Below are 21194 nucleotides of genomic sequence, written 5' to 3'. Positions count from 1 at the left end.
ATGTTCAGCTCATTTTCACTCTGTTCCAGTTATATTTGGTTGATTAATGAGTATAACACTGCCACTGACATCTCTATGTAACAAAATGTCGATTTTGGTTATTGCACTTTTCATCATAAAACATTCCACAAAAAGTATTTTTCTGAACTTAAAAAAAAGACTGCTGAACAATGGTAACGTTATGCTTAATACAGGAGTATAGCAACGTGAAATACAGAATAATGCAGCGCACACAGCTGGACGTAACACAACTGGTCAGTTTGTGTACTTGTTTATCTTTGTATGTCCTTGCTATGAACATGTTGAGTCAGGCAGTGCCCTTCCTGTTTTGGTCGAGGCTCTTGCACATTTTAATCAAGTCATATCCTGGGATGCAAGTTTGTTTTTTCCTTCCAAAGATTTTTTTTTTTGGGCAAAAGATCTTTGTCCCGTACGACTTATCATCCATTTAATTCTGCAGCTTTGAAATAATGTTGATACAACTTTTCCCATATTTTTCCAACAGTCCCCCCTCCCCCCAACCAACCATCTCAATGCTTCAAGCTCACTTTTAAAGTAGGATTTAGCAGAGACACATGTTCTTTGTTTTTACCACTGATCTTTGCATCAAGCACTCTTTACTTATACTTAATACTGATGCATTGTCTTCTACAAACAACTGTAAGTGACTGACAGGTTGTACTTCACTGGCTGATAGCTTACCTTCCCTCTCCTCCCGTTGCCTCCATCCTGGTCCTCCCATTGCCAGTCCACTCCTCTCACGACCCGGCCCCCGGTGAAGATCCCTCTGGCTGTGATTTTCTTTGACTTGCGACGTGACTCCAAAAGCACTCTGCTCAGATAAAAGGTTCATGAACAGAAACAATTACATTGATTTGGACTAAATGTTAATCACTCGCGTCAAACTGAGAACTGAACTGTGTATTTACAGGAGCTCTGTTTACATGGCTCAATTCACTTTCATTAGTAAATATGCATTGCAGAGGAGATGTCAGAGCTTACTCCACAATCTTTTTTTTTTTTATATTAAATATTACAAATCATCCCTTTGTCACCCTCCCTTCTGCCACCTCGTGTCCTTAGCCGCCTTTTCCTGTGTTCCCACTGTTCTGGAGTCAGGGTGTATATTACTTTCAGCAAATTGGACACGGCTGCAGATGAAATCTGACTGTGGCCACCAAATCTGCTGTATCAACCATGCAGTCCCTGACAACCAGAACAGTTTCGTCACTGAATGATGTTTGAGCGTAGAAAACCACATCAAACCAGAACCATTTGTCAAGAGTTGTTACAGATCTTTCCTGGCTGATCTTCGCAGTTGTTTGAAATCACAAACAACATTTCACAGTTGCAGGGAGCGTGGAGATGAGCCTTCTCAGGGTCAAAATAAAGTTTGGTTTTCTTTTGCTTTTAGGAGTTTCACTTTATCCAGTTAAATTCAGAAACACGCTGTGTGTCACCGAGTAGGTGTCATTTTGTAACATTATAAATAACAAGTATTTTTGTGGTAGCACAGCTTTACTGATAATCCCTTCTCTTTTCATCTGTACTCAACAATCCATGGCACCATAAATGCAAATGAAAAGGTAGTAGATAAGTGTTTTGAAATAGGGGTGTGCCATATCGTATCGTTCACATCAATATTGATATCATGTTTAATATGATTTAAAAAAAATACTTATATATTGATGATGGCAATAACTGGCAACCTGTAAAGGGTCTACATTGCCTTCGCCCACAGTCAGCTAGGATAAGCTCCAGCTTATCCAGAGAGTCACTCTCTACAGGATAAAGCAGGTATAGATAATGGAACGATGGATAATTGCAATATTCCAACCGTCATGCAGCGTAGCATCATGTATGACATACATTACATGCGCAACAACAACAAAGATGCTGGAAGCAGCTCCACAGTGGAGGAGCTCGTTCCAAAAAGGGGGAGTGACTTCAGAGTCATAGTTTTAACTGAGTATTTGAGGGCAAACTGTTACTTTTATGCTGACATTTAAAACACGTATTTCGTTGGCATTGCATGTTCTTGAAATGAATGATAAAAGACGTATCTTTATATCGTCATGACTATCGCCAAGACAGAAATACCCTGAAAAAAAAAAATCGCGATATGCTTTTACAGCCATATCACCCACCCTATTTTGAAATCCCTTCAGTGCTGCGACCTGCAGTCAAAACTCCAGCATAGCTACAAGTCTAAACAATTAATATATACAATATCCAGCTGAGTGCAAACCATCAAACAACAATGTGAGCCTCGGTAGACATAGCAGCTGGACGGTGGCGGTCTAACCAGCACAGACAGCTTGTGGCCTCTAACCACTCCCTCCGCCGGCAGTTAGTGAAAGAATCTAATGTGGTGTAACAAAACACCTCACCACGCTGCAGGAGCACTGAGTTAGGGAGACCTCCAGCACCCATTGTGAATTATGCAATGTCTGTCTCGGGGGGGGGAAATGAAGTCGCACTCAGTTGAAAAGGCTGCCAGCTGTTGGGCCATGTGTTCATTCACTAAACTATGGTGTTTAGCTGAAATGAATAAAGCATCATCACAGTACTGACAGTCAATTTGAAATCACAATCAAATCTAAGTTGTGCTATTTAGTAAGTGATGTGAATATGATACAAACGCGTACATTTCAATTCTTTGGCGATCGATTTGACTGCTTGTTTTTCCAATAACACGAGCTTCCTTAATCTCCACCTGGAGCACCCAGAACAATGCACAGAGTGAAACTGTCTTCAGCAGTTTGACTTAATCTTGAAATTGAGGAGCGGTGAGGAAAGAGGAGGTCATTTAAAAAAAAAAAAAAATAATAATAATAATTTGACTATTATTGGAAAGTGAGAGTAATAGCTCAAAATTAAATGAGTTACTCCATATGAATGAAGCCACCTGTAAACACCTGCAGTGGAACATCAATTTGTCTTGGCACTATTTTAACATTTTTGTAATATATTGGAGTGTAATGCACATATTTTTACTTTTTTATATATATATATATATATATACTGTGTATTGTACCTAAATACTGTGGTATGATTCACATATTTATACAAATTTCAAAATGTTCCTTTTTTCTATTTTTTAATTTATGTTAAATATATTTCTATTTTATAATATGAGCAGCTGTGACATGACCAAATTCCTCATTGGAGATCAATAAGGTATTTCTGGTAACTTTTTTTTTTTTTTTTACCATAAATTCTAAAAGATAGATTTACATCTGAACCAACTCTCATCTGTTTAATGCACACAGCTCCTCAGCTAGAATTAAAGCATTGCACACAGAGCCCTTGGTCTGATATGCAATTGATTGCGCTCCTTCCTGAGGTTTTTCCAAATTTTAAAAACATTTGCACCAACCTAAGATGTCCAGGCTAAAAACTCAGACAAAGTCCAATACAATTTACAGATAAACTTTCATGATGTCAAGTTTTGGTGATATTAAGTAAGCTTGCTGTCAGTCTCCAAATATTTCCTGCAGACTTTACAGCAATCCTACCATTACATTACATTACATTTAGCTGACGCTTTTATCCAAAGCGACTTACAATAAGTGCATTTCAACCAGAACAACAAGAATCAAGAAAATACACTTTCTTCAAGAAAGCCAAACTACAAAGTGCTATCAGTAAGTGCCATTTTAAGCGCTACTAAAGTTACTGCCTTCACAGTAAACCACGTGCACTCTAAAATACATATATTGTGTGAGGTACATGCAGGACATCCGTAGTTCATATAAAAGGTAGTTTTAGATGTCAAAATGAGCTTCGGGCTACAAATAAAGAGCAAAAGCGAAAACAAACGGGGCGCCCCCATTGACAATGCCCCTTGAGTGACAGAATGACTTCAGGCAGATAGTGATAAATAAAACAATATGAAGCAAATAAATTGCTTTGGCAGTTTCTGGCAACTGAATAATGTAAAAAAAAACAAAAAAAACACCGGGCTGTAAATGTCTAATCTTATTCTTTTTCCTTCTTGTGTTACTATCATTTGTATATGATTAGTCATTTCAGAGGTATTTATTACACACTTATGAGGCTTTCTATTTAAAAGAAGTTTGTTTCCATAATAATGTGAGAAGTTTTCACAATCTCTGTTCATCATGTGCAATTACAAGGTTTTCTGGAGAGTCAAATTCTCTCAAATTTTGAAACTTTAAACTCAGCTCCAAAACAGACTTTCAATCAATCTACCATTACCGTGTTTCACCTTACGCACACCAACGGGATGGAGCTGTATTATGCAATGGTTGCATGTAGACTTCAAAATAAAAAAAATTCTAATCAAAAGAGGAAATTCAGCACAAATTCACTCTATAAATGGGAAACACTACATTAATATCGTTTTTTTTTTTTTTTTTTTTTTTTTTTTTTTTTAAAAAGGTCTGAGTAAATCTTAAAACGAGGCTGAGTTGTTGCCTGGCAACTGAGGGCCGGGAGCGCAGAGCTAGATTCTGTCTGCCTGAGAGGCAGTGTGTACAAAAGACTTCTCAAATGTCACACACTCACATAAGGCAACATGAAGCCAAACTAAGGCCGTAAAAGGGACAGGCCAGCCGATCCCAATGAAGTGCAGGGATTACCTGGCTACTTTGTGTCTACTATATCAATGACAGGACTGAGCTGATGCACAATAATGGAAAATGTTGCAGAGCGAACTAACCTCTCACTGCCTGGGGTGGTGATCCTGTAGAACCGGTGTCTCAGGTGATGCTTGTCTCCATGGTAACAGGTTGTGCAGAGGTCGTAATTGGTGCATTCTGCACATTTCCAGCGAATACCAATGATGGGCTGTTGACGGCAGGTGTCACACATGGTCCCGTCATGCTTGATGCCTGAGGTAGGGAAGGGCAGTATTAGTCAAAGTGAGATAGTGATAGCGTGTGCAGTGCACATTAGGAATACTCCCAGAATAACTTTTCAACATTTTGCGATCTGTTAAAAAAAAAAAATACAGTTATTGAACATGCAATCTGAATTGTGCTTTTTACATATTGTATTCTGACATAGTGCATACACAATAAAACAAACCTCATGTATTCTCAATACCTTTTTAGAAGGCGGCATGCATCATTGTTAATGTTAACACAGTTTAACTAAATTTGTCTTTACAGCTTTTAAATCGTTTTCTTTCCAGATGTGTCGGACATTTGACAGATTATATAAATAACTAGGAGGAGGAAACCACTCTTCATCCAGTGATTGAATCATCGGGTACTGACGTGTGTCTGTATTGACATCTGTTGTGATGACAAGTATTAAGAGATTAAGCTAAAACAATAATGAAGAAGCCCTTCAGTGTTTATGTTTACATAGTGGACATCCCACTTTCAAACCTTCAAATATTAAGCAAAAAAAAACGTTTTTTCCTCTGTGTTTTAATTTAGAGTCATTAACAATGCAGACATATTCTTACACATCTTGTATATCTTCTAAAGAGAGCTGTCTTTGACATATTTTTTTTAGGCAGGTTGTATTTAAAAACTAATTTTGTTTACAAACAAATTGGGGGTAGTCAAACAGAAGTCGTTTAAGTTTTGCACACATTATAAACTAGAGTTTTCCCTCAAGTTTCTGGAGGGGTTTGACGAAAAACTATGTATTTTAACAAACTTTTGGACTATTATCATTACAAGCTTACAGTGACGCTACAGTGGCTTTTGTGATGTGGAAAAAAAAAAAAAAAAAATGCTAGGATGCTGCAATCCAGTGTTAAAATTGTAGGGGGAAAAAAACAACCACAAATGAACTACAAATAAGTTGCTGCTTACAAGAACTTTATACACACAAAGTTTCTTCAGCAACCTACACATTTTAAATGGCTGATACTATCATTGATTACAGAATCTACATCGAATTAATTCACACAAACACGAAAAGCCACAAACATCAAGGCCAAAAAAAAAAAAAAAAAAAGAAAAAGGACCCCTGTATCTTGTAACGCGAGTGCCGGCAAAAAAAAATAAATCAGCTGATGTAAAGTTACCTGTTGGAGCACTGTCTAATATCCTCACGTCGTAAGCTCCAGAACAACGATAGTTGGCAGCCGTCCCATTATCCCAGACAACCACCACCTCCTCCGGACTTTCAAAACTCCTCACGGTGCCGACATGTCCCTCTCCGCCGTCCTGCTTCCCCCACTTCCAGTCGGGTCCGCGGACCACCCTCGCCCCGACTCCCTCCATCATCGCCCGGTTATTCCTGCCGGTGGTCATCGAAGAAAAAGATCTCGCAACGCCACAACGGAACCTTCACGAGTTCACGAGCCGGGCGGTGGTTCCGCCAGCCAGCTGTTAAGGTGCGCTCGGTTTACAGTTCAAGTCCAAACAGGAAAGAGACGGGGGACGATCCACGGAGCCTAGCCTGCTAGCTAAGTTAGCTTCCCGAGGAGGCTGCTGGATCCTCTTCACACACACACACACAATAAAAACAACTATTACTACAAGCTAGCGTCAACTGTTAGCCAGTCAGCTCCTCGGCGTTGCTTCTAGGAACGAGAAACTAAACACCCCAAACCCGTATAAAGTGGCCACATCGCCGGCTCAGGCAGATCTCTCGACTGCCCTTCTCCTCCGGTTCAACACACGAGAAATGCCACCTCTTCAACTTAGCAAGCTAGCGAGCCGAGTGGCTAGGCTAAGCGAGATACACAAAAAAAAAAAAAACCACACACACACAACCTCTCCCGGCTCCGCGTCGCTGAAGGTAAATGTACTCTTGTTTTGGTGGTCGCTGGTCCTTTAATGTCGTTGTCTGCGGTTGCAGAAAGAAAAGAAAAGAAAAGAAAAGAAAAGAAAAGGGGAAAAAAAAAAAAAAAAAAAAAAAAACAGCATCCGATGTGTTCCCTTTTTGTCAGACAGAGAAGGTTTCCATGGACTCAACTCGGAATAAACGCGTCGCCATTATAGTCAATCATCGTTCAAAGCTCAGACGAGCAACAACTGAGCTCCGGAGATACACGACAAAGCACGAAGACGCGAGGCTTGGAAAACAAGCAGGGCCCCCCTCCTCACCCCTCCTCACCCCTCCCGGCGCATGCGCACCTGTCTCGTTCAGGACCACTGAAGTATGTTTTGAATAAATAAATGTAGATCCAGATTTGAAGTGGGGTTTTGGTTTTTTTTGTGACGTAGTCACAGAAATGTGAGTGGACATTTTTTTTAAATTTTTTTTTTCAAATAGTTTTACCAGTATTTTCCACTCAAAAAAATTTATTTTTTTTCTGATGCCATAATTTGCACAGACAAGTACAAATTTCATTTATTTGAAATTATTTCCTAAAAAAAAAACAACTTGCATATAATCTAGGCCTGTGAATATACATGAACTAGCATTGATAATCTGATAAAAAAAAAAAAGAAATGTTTAGGTTAGGTTAGGTAGTTACTTTATTAATCCCCGAGGGGAAGTTTTTTTTCGCTACAGCAGCATACAGAAGCAATAAGATAATAATAGAACAATAGAAAAGCAATAAAATAGCAGTAAAAATATAAAATGCACAGTATATACAGTGTATACAGTACAGTATATATCTATATATATTATATACAAACAACCAAGAAACACAGTCAACAGTATTATTGTTATGTGATGTATTTTGCCAGAGGTGAGTTATTGTACAGTCTAATTGCGGTCGGCAGGAATGATCTCCTGTATCTGTCCTTGTGACAGCGGAGCTGGAGGAGTCTTTTGGAGAACGTGCTTAGTAAATCAACTTTTTAAATATAACCTGTAAGAATTAGGACTCATGCTTATCAATATCGCCATACATAGATGCTACATGTGTTGTCTGCAGTTTATAGAATGGATTCATTTTGTGGCATCATTAGAGCTGATGGCAGATGACATTAATTAAAAGCTTCACTATTAAATGATATCCAACCCACGGAGAAGATTTGTCTTCTCCATTTATATGTGCACAATTATATTCATCTTTACACCATAATCCAAATGTTAACTCCATTCAAATGTTTTTCATGCTCATCACAATCATATCAGACTCAGCAGATCCTAATATTAACCTAATAACACTAAACCAAGTTTGGTTTTTTTAAATCAGACTAACTAATCTTCCAGTTGACCTGAATTAGATTAACCACCTATCATCTATAGGGTCCTATGCGCTCCTCCAACGCCATGTTTTCCTGCTTTTTGTGCAATTTGTAAAAGTTAGGCAGAAATTACATGTTAAAACACACCATATCAGCATAGTATAAACTGAAATAAAGCATGGATTATAACTCAGTCCCACTCTGTACAAGATGAGGCCCCAAGATAATAGTTTTGCCTTAAGGCTCCTTATAATTTCATAACATTTTCAGTTAATTAAATTACTGCAAATTGCCACGTGGAGAACCTGGGGCATTTGGGCCCCATGTGGGTCTGTATAGCCCCTGGGGCACCAGCGTGGTATGACTGGTTAGTAATTCAGTTTCACCGTGGACTATTTGCCGCAGTAAATCCAAACCTGTTTTTCAGAGGCTGAATGTATTCAGTGATGCTCGTGCTTTCTTTGCAAATTCTTCTTTATTCTTAATTTAGACCAGATCGTCATAGCTTCCACAAAGTGGTCGCTAGTCTTCCCTGGGGTCCACACCAAAACAGCAAACAAAAATCAACACTGCATAAATAAAACAGAAAAGAAAAGAAAAGTAAAAGAAAACTCAGAAAATGTGTTAAAAAAAAATTTACCCTGCATGAAATTTGAAAAAAAAATAAAAATAAAAAAAAAAAAAGAGAAATCTACACTCAAAACAAAGAAAAAAAAATAAATAGAAATAAATTTACACAACAACCATCAAAAAGTTCACAGACAGGAATAGAAACTCCTATTACTTTTAATTTATCAGTTATTTTTGTTTTGGCTCCCGCAGAAGACCTCCAGGCTTTATTGCTGGAGCAGAGTGCACGTCCCCTCTGCGGACGGCAGGGGGCGACTGAGTGACCCCCCCGAGCGGCTTTGCACTGATAGGCGGTCAAAGAGCGCCACCGCTCGCTCAGACTTCCACATATCTCCCCCCGTCATCAGTCCCCTTGACTGTCTCCTTCACAGCGGGCTCGCAGGCAAAAGACACGGCTGAATTCCAACCGGGCTGTCCGCTTGTCCGCTTGTCCTCGCAGTACTGGGAGACAAACAGGGACCTTTGCAATGATCTCGCTGGACTTAAATTTCAACATTTTGACAAGGGACCTGTCACATTATTTGGAAAACCAAGTGAAAGTTGGGCTGTTCGGCTCGGGAGTGGGTCTGTCTCTGGTGCTGGGCTTCAGCGCAGCGTACACCTGCTACTATTTAATTTCAGTGGCGAAGGTAAGTTATCGGTTTGTGACCTGGCGAGGCTGCTTTGAAGGGACTCTTCTTTGCCCACCTCCCCTGTGACTTGTAATTAAACCCGGTGTGTGGGTGAGTGCTTTTTCCACGGAGGAGCATCATGACGGTCGTGATGATGATGATGATGATGATGATGATGATGATGGTGGTGATGATGATGATACTCGACCGGTGTATTTGCTGATGGAGATTTAAGATTAGGTTGCATCTCTCTGCTCACCGGCGGGTTAACGTTACGAGCGCATGTGGACATGCGAAGCGAGACGCGCGCACTTTAATCAGCATTTAATAGATATGATCCACAAATGTCCACGTGCGTCACGTATTTAAGCAGGTTACATTATATAAATCCGATAAAAAAAAAAAAACAGTCAGTTTCTCTCAGTCAGTGATGTTGGCTAAGCTAGGCTAACATTACTGTATGTTAGCAATAAAAAATAAAAAATAAAAATGGTTTTATGTAATACATGGGAAGTTGCCCAGATGAAGACTCACGGCGACTCCACTTTGTGTCATAATTAATAATAGGTTTTGTCATGTATCGGTTTTAATATATAGATAGTATATAGATATATACTGTACTGTATATACTGTGCATTTTATATTTATATTTTATATTTTCTACTGCTATTTTATTGCTTTTCTATTGTTCTATTATTATCTTATTGCTTCCTGTATGCTGCTGTAGCGGAAAAAAAAAGTCCCCTCGGGGATTAATAAAGTAACTACCTAACCTAACCTAACCTTAATATTAATAGAAGATTAATTTAGTTTTAAGTTCAACTAAACGGGAATTTGTTTTTAAGTGAAATATAATGTGAGTGGATTGAATGCTAGTCAGAGCAACATTTTCTCTATTAAAAGGGTTTCCAAGCAAAATTAGCAGACTACACAATAAAGATTTTCATTCGTGATATGAAGTGCTAATGCATGCCTGACGTTTATAGTCAGTGTGTTCAACTGTAATAAAGGCTTGTAATTCACATTCATACACTAAGCCAGGCTAAAAGTTTGACTTTGCTTTCTGTTACGCTTAAATGCACAAACTCTTAATCATGTTTTGCTGCTAAATCCCTCTTTAGATACATTCTCAGGGATTTGACATCAATATCATGAGGATTTCATGTTAAGTTCAGAGCTAATAACCCAATAACTTGTGCAATTTTAAGAATATTTTTTTACAGCATTTGAGGTATCAAAACTTCAAGCTTTAATTGTTTTAACAGAGTGATGAATCTGTTGTCATTTTAAATAACATCATACTAAATGATCCCTCAGGTTACTCAACCCTTCACTCGTTTGTATTCTGCAGAAGCCACAGCTTATCTCTGGGGGTAAGAAGTTCTACCAGTTTCTGAGGGAGCAATGTCCCGTAGTGTCAGAGACCTACTACCCCACCTTTTGGTGCTGGGAGAGCCGCATCCAGACTCTGCTGAGACCCTTTGTCACAGCCAAACCTGGGGTTGTCTACAGAAAGTAAGTCCTCACCACACAAGGTTGTTTTTTTGTTTTTTTTCCCCCCATGCAGAGAATGTATTTCTCCTTCCCAAGCAGTTATGATTCACCTGGTTCAAGAGTCCATTAGAAGTAGTTAAAGTCAAAGAGCTTATCTCCAATAATACATTGTAAAGTAATTGTTAATTCAACATGCCAGCTGCCCTGTTCTAGCGTTCCAGAGTTATTGAATGTTATAGGAAAAACCCTCAGACATTTTCCACGCCAACTGTGCACAGCTTTATCAAGAAACCTTTCAAACTAGCTGGGTCAGTGAGAAACTGCTGTTGGCTGTTTCTTGATTTCTTCCTTTCCAGTGTCACAACTGGAAACAAATCCCAGTCTTGTTCTTAGCTAAACTCTAAAGCTCAGAGGAGAAAGAGATCTTTTGTGCCACCATGTTGGCTCGGGCCTCCCGACCAGCTGTGCGATAATGTACATTCTGTTAGAGATTAATTGGCACTGCATTCCTCACCCCCCACCTTTATAAAGAAGATTATTATGAATTAAGACAGATTTGTGTTTCATTATTACACATGTACAACTTATTTATTCATTTTTACTTTTTATTAAGTTCTTTAAATGTATTCCAACATAACATCATTGGTATGTGCATCTTTTCTGGTTAGGTCTTTGTGTATACTATAAAATGTACAAGTGATGTGACTGTGTGTGTGTTTGTGTGTGTCAGCCTCGTACTAAAGTTTGGACTGAAAGAGAAAAACATATCATAAATGTTTTCTCTTTTTGTTCTTCCGTGACATAAAACAAAAATAAAATGATTTATTTTCAATCAACGAGGACAGTGGAAGCAAAATAGTGTTCAATATTGTAGCTGGAAAAAATCTTTCTCAATCTATTTATTTGGATGTGTTCCATTTATATAAGTAAAAACTGACCCATTGGACTGTTTATATTGTTTTTTTTTGTTGTTTTTATTGGCATTTTGTGAATCCTCAGCTGAATTATTAGTCCCATCATTTGTCTGTCCCAAGGACACTCACACCACCTTTGCTTTGATGGTCCCCTTTGTCAAGGAGACAAATATTCCCATAATGCAGAGGGACTGTATCCATCCTGATGCAGATACATGTCATGAAACCCAGCAAGACTGATAGTCACATTCACTGAAGTTATTATCACATTTCTCCGGGGACAACCGGACACCCCCACCTACAATGAAGTTATCCAAGGTTGACCCAAGGACGGACACTGTGAAAACTGTCCTATTTATCGGAGGCTGTCTGGGTGAAATTCCACTCACCGCGTTGTCCGAGTGGAGGATTAGCACCAACGCCCCTCCCACTTGGTGCGCTGGTCACTCTGAACCGGCCCCTCTTTGGACTTTAAAGTCTCGCCTCAGGTGCATATTTCATGGCGGTTCTGTAATTTCATGCTGATGTCTTTACCGCTGGCCGGCCAAGTTGGCTCGGTGGCTGCTGTGTGTGTGTGTGTGTGTGTGTGTGTGTGTGTGTGTGTGTGTGTTTGTGTGAAGTGCAGGTTTTTTTTTTTCTTAATGCACTAGCGCTGGGACTCAATGACCTCATCTGCCAGGCACGAGCTGTATAGCCCAGAAATTGATTGACCATAAGAGCCCAGTGGTGCAATGCCCTCCTCTTCATCATGACCTGCTGTGTGTTGCAAAGTCCACTGACGAGATGATCACAAGGGAAATGAGGCAGCTGTCAGTGAGCGCTCTACTCACATATCCAATTCCCTGTTGGCAGTGTGTGATGGATACAATGAAGTAATCACTTTACCTGAAACTTACCTAACATTCATTAGCTTTACTTTTCGTCTGTGTCGCACGTGCATGAGTGAGACGAAGACATGGATAGACACAAATTGAAGATCATTTCCCCAAAGACCCGCGTTGCTGACTTGCGTGTTCACCCCTCTCCGCAGTGAGCTTATTAAGGCAGCAGATGGAGGACAGATATCTTTGGATTGGTTTGACAACGACGACAGCGTCTTTCATCCCGACCCCGCCACCAGGCCCACGGTCCTGCTTCTCCCCGGTCTGACTGGTACCAGCCGAGAGTCCTACATCTTGCACATGGTCCAACAGAGCCGGGATCTGGGCTATAGGTGGGTGGTCTTGGCCGGACACCCTGGCTGAGGTCCAACGCTGAGCTCACATTCAGGGCACGGAATCACAGAACTGACACTCTCTCGGCCTTTCTAATTTGCCATTCATCAGAAATACAGATTTCTTGTCTGGTCAAACTCAAAACACTTCCACAGTCATATTAATATCGATGGCACGGTATAACCCAACATCGACACTCGCACTGCTTTCGTCGTTCTTTTATATAATGGGCGCATTAGTGACAGGAGCGTGGGGTTATTTCAGGTGAAGTGCACACATAAAGTGAGCTCCGTGTCAAGAGCTGCTTTTGTAAATAGCCAAACGTAGCACAAGCTCAAAGAGTTGCAGAGGGAGGCAGTCCCCCCCCCTCCCTCCTATTTCCCCCCCTCTCCAGTTGGCCCTTTCTGTGTTCTCTGCAGTCATTCTTTCACCCACATTTGGGAAGAGAGCCGGCAAACTCAGCATCTTCCACCCCTCAGCCTTGTCTGTGTAGCTTAATTAATTACAGCTTATCCTCAGTACAAGCTTTGCAGCTTAGACCCAGACCAGCCCCCCCCCCCCTCCGTCACACACACACACACACACACACACACACACACACACCGTTTCTCAAAAACAGAGTAAAATGTGAATAATAGCTCAAATAGCTGCTGATTGATTCTCTGTTAATGAAGTCGGCAATCATTTCAGCGCAAAGTTTACAATTAACTTCATAATAACATTATCATGTTATATAATTATTTTCTTCATAAATCTATAAAAATGGCCAAGAAACAGCAGAAAATGCTGATTCCTGATTCTCTTCCCTAAACTCATGGTGATGTCTTGAAATGTTTACCATTTGACTGACTTATTATTTCAGCTGCTGCTGAACTTCTTTTAGTTGCAATCAGTTGAAGAATCGATTAAAAGAAGGATTTGGCAGACCATAATAATTTAAATAAGTGCCTGTTTTGTGTGTTTCAGATGTGCGGTATTCAACAACAGAGGGGTTTCTGGTGAAACACTACTGGTAAGGAGCGACGCGTGTCATAGTTTTCAACCTCTCCTTCCTTATTAATACATTTCTTTATTCACCTTGTCCACATTCAGAAAGACAGACATGTGTACAGCTTAGGAAAGGGACTGTTAAGGACACTAGGTTTTGCCTTCGGCGTCCCAGTAGAGTTGTTCTTTTCTTTGGTCCGGCCAGCACAGAGCACGTCTGCTGCACACGTGTCACGGAGCCCACGGGGAGCCTAAGTGGACGCCGCACAGACAATGTTGTCGCACAGCGGGGATTAAGTTGCAGGCAGATACTGTATTTTAATACCGATCCAGAGAAATATGACCTCGGCGAACACGTGCTGCTCCGACACCTTGCTTAATCTGTCCTCTTCCACCCGGGTATATTTAGCCATCAAAAAGGGCCCAAACTCTGATAGTGCATAGCATGCCACCTATGTTTCTCCTGTCTCCCCCTTCTCTGTCTGTACGTCTCTGCTTCAGAACAGAGGCACGTTCTTTACGGGCGACTGTATCACCCCGATCTAAACATACCATCACTACCAGACAGAGATTTCGTTACAGGTAGGGAGTACCCACAGTTGATCTAATGTTCATATTCTGTCTCACCTCTGAAACTAAAAAAAAAAAAAAAGGGGACACCAAAGCAAAGTGTCCTGTGTCACTGAGTGTGATTTAAACTTGTATTGTAGGTCACATCCAGAATTTAGTTGGCTCAGCTGTATTTAGAAGAAAAACAATGGAGTTGGACCCTGTAACCTCGGCACCGTACCAAGTGGTGGTGCTAAGGAAGGAATTTTCTCCCCCATTTCAGCTGGGATTTGTGATACAGTATATTCTATGCAAATGATTTAGCATTTGTATGCCTCTGTGAGTGTTTTCTCTGTGTCCAGTTAGTGTGAATAGCCTCCTTTGTTTAAATAGGCCAGTGCTTTAGAATGACCCGCTGTGTATAGAGATGCTCCCTGCTACAAAGACGATCCTAAGTGCTAGTGCCCTATTTCTAGACCTCGTAAAAAGCCTATTACATTACACTTTCCTGCGGAGTATATTTGCAGTGAAGAAGTTTCAATCTGCTCCCCTAACCATTGGTATTTCATTATTCTCATTCAAGTCATTATTAAATTTAATAAATTTTACTTAGTGAGTTCTGCTGTCCCTGTAAAATTCCACACTTAAATCTATTAGGTCTATTAAATGAAGGGTAATAGACGAGAAAAACAGGAATTCCCTTTGCCTGAGTTTCTTCTTGCATCTTAATGAGGAGCCTTGAAGAGTCGACACTACCCTGAGAAATTGGACTTGTTAAATAGGCTCCTTCAAGTTAGTGCAGGCTTGTTTCAAATGTTAAGTGACCTGCTCTGACAGATAACACAGCTTTAAGTTGAGAGAGATTTTACCCCTTTTCCCCCCAAAAAAACATTCTTATCACAGTCAGAAATAACCGACTAAACAATAATATTAAGGAATTTGTCACTATTGAGTTCAAATTTGCACCTGTGCAACATAAGAGGAAGAGGTAACCATTGATTGGCCTGCAAAAACTATTTTCTTTATATACAGTAGGTTGTATGTAATGAAACATAAATCCTATGCTCACGCCTTTATACATTTATAGAGTAGAAAACCAACTTTTGCAATCCAAAGGAGATGCTTCACACCAGTGTCAATGCAGAGAAAAACACAGTATAATTATGTCTATTATATGTAGTATATGTCCATAATATTTTGCTGTTCAAAATGCCCATAAGGTGACATCTTTAAATGTGTTGAACATAGACTATATAAAAATGGACGTAGCCAATGATAAGTGAAAGCAATTTAGATAAAGTGCAATGCCACTGAGGGCCACTAGGGGTTGGCTCTCAAAAACACCTCTGGCTCCAATAGATTCCCATTCAAAGGGTGTTATTAGCTAAATTCAATCTTTCTGGTTATTCCTGAAATTACTTCCATAATTAATTACATATTTGGCCTCAAAAAGAGCTATGTTTGGGGGCATGTCTTGTTTGATTTACATTCCTGGGGTGCAGTCAGTTTCTGGTATAGGTGGTTGGGTATAGTGTCCTCGAGTTCTCATTCAGACTGAATCACTCCTCTGCAGCTCTTCCAAATATGGTCACTTCTGGCTCCAAAAAAAACAAGATGGCGACCACCAAAATGCCAGACTTGGGGATTCGAAACGGCAGTTAAAAAAGTAATGTCATAGTGGGTTGCCACTTGGGTCAGACACATATATTTACACAGTGACTTTGTGTAAGGTAATACCAGGCTAGCAAATTACAGCAAAATCACAGCGTAGTCACAATGATGATAACCCCTAAACCGTTTTCTAGACATGTTACCTTGTGTCTCAGATGTACATAATATGTATATATTAAGTTGAAATTGCCTACGAAGTGATGTCCTGAAATGTCCTATTTCTAATGTGCCAAAAGTATTCTGTTAATATAGAAGAGGAGGGTATTCATTTAGTCTTTGTAGTTGCTTCTCAACTACTCACCCCAGATGCGAATGAACCCACAATCCCTGGTTTAGGAGGCCGATGCCTTCTCCATTAGGCCACTGGGGCTGCTGCAGGTGCCGGGGAGCTACTTTAATAAAGGCAGTAAGGTGGTGTCTTTGGAAGCAATGTTGGAACAACAGTCAAGAAGATATTCAGATTACTATCGCAGAAAACGAAGGAAAAAAAAAAAAAAAAAAAAAATCCAACGATGGGTCTTTATTATCATTTTAACATTGATAGAGAAACACAGAGATAAGAGGGACTGTGTTGTCTTGCTGTCCCTCCCAGACGCCGAGGACCTACTGCGCAGCCAACACAGAGGATCTGGAGACTGTTATTGAGCACATCCAGAAAAACAATGAAGCTGCTCCAATCATTGCTGCTGGAGTTTCCATGGGCGGGTAAAGATGCTGCGCACCACCAGCCGGCCGCACATTTCAGTACCGACTCCCGAATCGTGCTGCAAATGCATCTGAGAATGTGAAAGTTTAAAGACAGCTTTACACGTTTGTTGGTGACTCAACGGCAGCTAAACCTGAATCTTAAACATGAACAGGAACACCCTGAGTAACGTAATGCAACATTAGCAAACAAAAAGATATTACACATTCGCTCAGTGTTGGTTTGGGCTTGTCAGTGCTTAAATTTAGTTCCGGTCGTCCAGTGCAGCATGCCAAAGAAAGTGTTTTTTTTTTTTTTTTTGCACAGCACTAATCCCTTGAATTGAGGGATTGGTCCGAAATGGAATCCCTGTTTTTTTTCCCTGTCTGTCCCTTCATCCCTTTCTCTCTCTCTCTCTCTCTCTCTCTCTCTCTCTCTGGCCACATTCAGGATGATGCTGGCCAACTACTTGGGGCGAAAGGGCCGGGAAACCTGTCTGAAAGGGGTTGTGGTCTTCTCAGCAGGCTGGGATGTGTTTGAGTGCACCGCTTCACTGGAAAAACCCCTGGACCGTTTCCTCTTCAACTCCTACCTCACCAGCTGCCTGCAAGCCTCTGTGCACAGGTCAGCCAGGGTCACAGCGGGATTAACACGGCCGCAAACTCGCTTCCTAGCGCAAGAGGCTGCACGTTTCACAAGCTTGAGTAACTAGGTTTTATGTTTTAAATTCTGATCTAAAGTTTGCCTTTTAAAAAAAATACTGCACTGCTGCTGTATTTCTAATGCCCACAACATACGCTCATCTGCGTGTGCGCGTGATGTATGCGCAGCCCGGTCGCTCCTTCAGTATGTCGCTGCAGCCTCGTCAGCATTTTTGAGAGACGTTTTCGGATGCTAATCATTCAACCTGACAGCGGTTAGTGACAGTTTTATTCTTAATCCCCCCTGCAGACACCGACCCGTGCTCGAAAAGTGTTACGACATTGATCATGTCATGAAGGTGGGGATTATTCACAGTGACGTTTAAGCCATGCTAATATAAGTAAACCAAGCGGACAGGATTGAATCGTTCGACTTGATCCCCGCAGGCAAGGACCATCCGAGAGTTCGATGAGAGGTTCACCTCCATAATGTTTGGTTACCCCACCAACGACGACTACTACCACGATGCCAGTCCTGTCCACAGGCTGAAATCTGTCCAGGTGCCAATGCTGTGTCTGAACGCTGCTGATGATGTCTTTTCTCCATCTCATGGTGAGTCTCGACAACCTCACAAGATTTCCACTCCTCGTTTTTTCAGAAAAAACGATGACATGAATATTAACTGCCACGAATACTGAGAATTTAGTCCACAGAAAACAAGAACTGAATCCTGTGCTTTTGTGTGCAGCCATTCCAGTGGAGGCAGTGAAGCAGAATCCTAACCTGGCCCTGCTCATTACCGGTCACGGCGGCCATATTGGCTTCCTGGAGGGCCTGTGGCCACGACAGAGCACTTACATGGACCGAGTCTTCAAGCAGTTTGTGAAGGCGGTCATCGAACAAGGCAGCCGACTCAACGACCTCTCCTGATAAGAGAACTTAGCGAAGTGTTCCTACTTTTATTCCTTTCGTCTTTCTTTCCTTTCATTCCTTTCATCCATCTTTCCTCGCTGCATTCCTTCTTTTAATTCTTCAATTTCTGACTCGTTTTCTTCCCACCATTGTCCCTCCCTTTGAACATTTTACGTCTCATTATTCCGACCGCACTCCATCACATCCATCCATTATTTTTTCTTTCTTCTCCATAAAATCCTATTCTACCTTTTCCCTTCCTTCCATTGACTTTCCTTTATCTCTGCCCTTCATCCTTCCGTCCCATTCTTCCTCCTGCCGGGAGCAAAAAAAAAAAAAAAATCATTCTCTCTCACTTGAAGGGCACATCTTATTGAAAGCAGCATTTGTGTTGCATTCAACGTTCAGTTATTTATTCCATGCAGTTAACAAGTCTGTAATCATGCTCTCCAAGGCAAACCTAGCTGTTAGTGTCACTGTTAAAAAGCTATGTCTGCGCCCATAATGTTTAGTTGCATTAGCTAGCTGAAGAATTCTGTGATTTCCTCGTGCAATCGTTTTCAGTTGAAGTCAATATAAGTACTGTAAATGAAAATCCATTCATTTTTGTTCATAAAGCATCCTTTAGCACTTAAATCAGTAGGATTTTAGCCCTCAGGGATTTTCTTTATTTACTCATAATTCTTTTCTTCCTGCGTAGTATTTGTTTTGTCAATTATTGTCCTTTTTTGTTTTCCGCACTCATTTAAAGGTATGTTTTAATTACCGGTTGACATATAGTAATTTATTTTCTTTAAAGTTATAATTTGATATAGTTGGAAATACACTTGTTTGCTTTCTTTTGGAGAGTTGGGAAGATTCATTCCAATCAATGTGAAGCTAATGTCAGGAGAGGGTTAGTGTAGAACAGTATAAAGACTGGAAGCAGGAAAAAGCAGCGAGCCTGTCAACCAGCACCTTCAGTGCTGCCTTCTAAAATTCCGTTAGAACGGCTTGGCTTCTTGACGCCGTCCACGTTGCCGGTCCTTGGCAACGACGTTCTCGCGACTTAACCACTTGAACATCAAGCAGGCCGTGCACGCCGTGACTTCCTGTTGTAACCGCAAGAGCACGAGTTCCATTTGAAGTCAGCATTAAAACTACGTTGATGATGACGATGAACACCGTGTTGTTCATCATATTTTCAGCTTTCTTGACAGCCATTTTTTACAAATTCAAAAATACTTTCCATTCTGCTATGCAGCCATGATGGCGACCGTAACGGGTGAGAAATGACCCAGCGTTTCACACTTGCAACTTTTTTTTCGACCGTCATGAGTACAACTTACGGGTACTCAGAGCGCAACATGAGCGCAACGTGATCGCACGTATGCTCAAAATGGCAAGCGTGAGTACGGAAGAACACGAGATGAGACGCAGTACTAATAACGTGGTATATCGTCATCACGTCGTGGAAGTGGCTGGACTGTTTCCAGCCTGGAACAGCGACGTAAAGTCTAAAGTCGAGTTTCAATTAAAGAAACTAGTTCTAACATCTTAATTAGGCAGCTTCAGAGGGGCAAAAGAGCCCGGCTAGTTTCCGCCTGCTTCCAGTTGGTATGCTAAGCTTACTAACCTGTGGTGTCAAGCTCCTCATGTGAGTCTCGGCAAGAAAGCAAATAAGTGTATTTCAAACTGCTCTATGCACTTTTATTTTCACCCATCCGACCTTCGCGCACATGAAATACTTTTAAAAATGTATAATAAGGAGAATAATTCATAAATGACAAGGAATGTATAATTGCTCTATTTTAGTTGATACTACCATGCCTCTAATTCCTTAATGCAAAGCACTTAATTTCATTCAAAATATGAAAGCACATCCCAAAGGCTGAACAGAGCCGTGTGTAAATTACACGTCAGTGGTTCCTTCTGTGAGTAAGATGATGCTAGATCCAGTGATGTGAATGACGTAATGCACACAGGAAGACAGAGAATGTACATATTGGCTGTCTGAAGCTGTCGCTTTACAAGATGCACAGCTCACATCGTTAGTGTTTTCTCTCCGCCAACAATGATCAAGGGACTGGCTTCCATATATGAGTTGGCATCAATGAAACAAGCAGAACCTGACTGGTGGCCAGACTTTGGGTAATGCACTGCATGAATGATTTTGACTTCCCGTTCCTGTGGAATTTCAGTGTTTGTTTGTTCTGCCAAGTGTCCATCGAGTAGCATGTGTCCCATCGGCGTCATCATGTCTTGAACCTTAACATCACTTTGTAATCTGTAGCACAAAGGACAGGTTTGTTTTTTTCATAGGATGCTGCATTTCATTTTGTACACGACGTAAGAAGAAGAAAAACAAACACTCTGTTTAACATGTGCAGCAATACGATTTTAAATTGAAAATTTGTCTCTATAGTATAAGTACTAGTATATTCACATTATTGACATGACTGTAATATGCTGTATTTAATAAATGATCAAACAAAGTCTAGCTCCATTTGTCTCCAGTGCTTTTGCTTGTGATACATTTCCTCAGCAGAGTATATTGAATTGCCAGGTTGACCATGCGCTGCTGGTTAAAATAATTGACTGCAGTTTGCTTTTGTCAGCATTTCTTTTCTCTCTTTCCACCCGTGGCTAAACACTGTTCATAATCCGACTACACGGTCAGATACCGGCCGGTCGCGTGAGGCGTTCAGCTCGCACAGGACCCTCTCGGTGTCAGACTCATTCCCTGAAGGCAACACATTTTGACCATCTACTGTTTGAGCTGGCGTACTGCAAGACCAGCATGTCACTGCGGGGTCACAATCCCTCCCCTCTCA

The 21194-nt window shown here is 40.8% G+C and overlaps 2 protein-coding genes across 9 annotated transcripts in view; one reads left to right on the top strand and one right to left on the bottom strand.

The window, feature by feature from the left end:
- mib1 (MIB E3 ubiquitin protein ligase 1) overlaps positions 1-6998 on the bottom strand; it is a 58355-nt gene extending 51357 nt beyond the window's left edge. For 4 of the 7 annotated variants that reach the window (XM_069157636.1, XM_069157637.1, XM_069157638.1 and 1 more), the window contains exons 1-3: positions 6008-6996; positions 4685-4856; positions 703-832 (exon numbers count right to left, since the gene is read on the bottom strand). In XM_069157636.1, coding sequence (XP_069013737.1) covers positions 703-832; positions 4685-4856; positions 6008-6236 — 531 coding nt within the window. In that variant the 5' untranslated portion in view covers positions 6237-6996. Of the gene's footprint in view, positions 1-702; positions 833-4684; positions 4857-6007 lie in introns of all 7 variants that reach the window. The other 3 variants (XM_069157640.1, XM_069157641.1, XR_011178690.1) reach the window with 2 other exon arrangements.
- Positions 6999-9048: 2050 nt separating this feature from the next.
- abhd3 (abhydrolase domain containing 3, phospholipase) lies at positions 9049-20866 on the top strand. Of its 2 annotated transcripts, XM_069157630.1 has the most exons (10): positions 9240-9331; positions 10665-10828; positions 12493-12593; positions 12752-12934; positions 13902-13947; positions 16735-16847; positions 17278-17451; positions 17779-17827; positions 17916-18081; positions 18218-20866. In XM_069157630.1, exons 2-10 carry the CDS (start codon positions 10718-10720, stop codon positions 18397-18399), a joined length of 1125 nt encoding a protein of 374 aa, XP_069013731.1. In that variant the 5' UTR covers positions 9240-9331; positions 10665-10717; the 3' UTR covers positions 18400-20866. The 2 variants fall into 2 exon arrangements, with proteins under 2 accessions (XP_069013730.1, XP_069013731.1); XM_069157629.1 differs by lacking the exon at positions 12493-12593 and having other exon boundaries at positions 9049-9331.
- The last annotated feature ends 328 nt before the right edge of the window (positions 20867-21194 follow it).

Source organism: Embiotoca jacksoni, unplaced genomic scaffold (assembly GCF_022577435.1).
Source record: "Embiotoca jacksoni isolate LCO1_2020_lvr unplaced genomic scaffold, fEmbJac1.0.p SCAF_22, whole genome shotgun sequence".
Lineage (NCBI taxonomy): Eukaryota > Metazoa > Chordata > Actinopteri > Embiotocidae > Embiotoca > Embiotoca jacksoni.
This window is presented reverse-complemented; position numbering and strand designations above follow the sequence as displayed.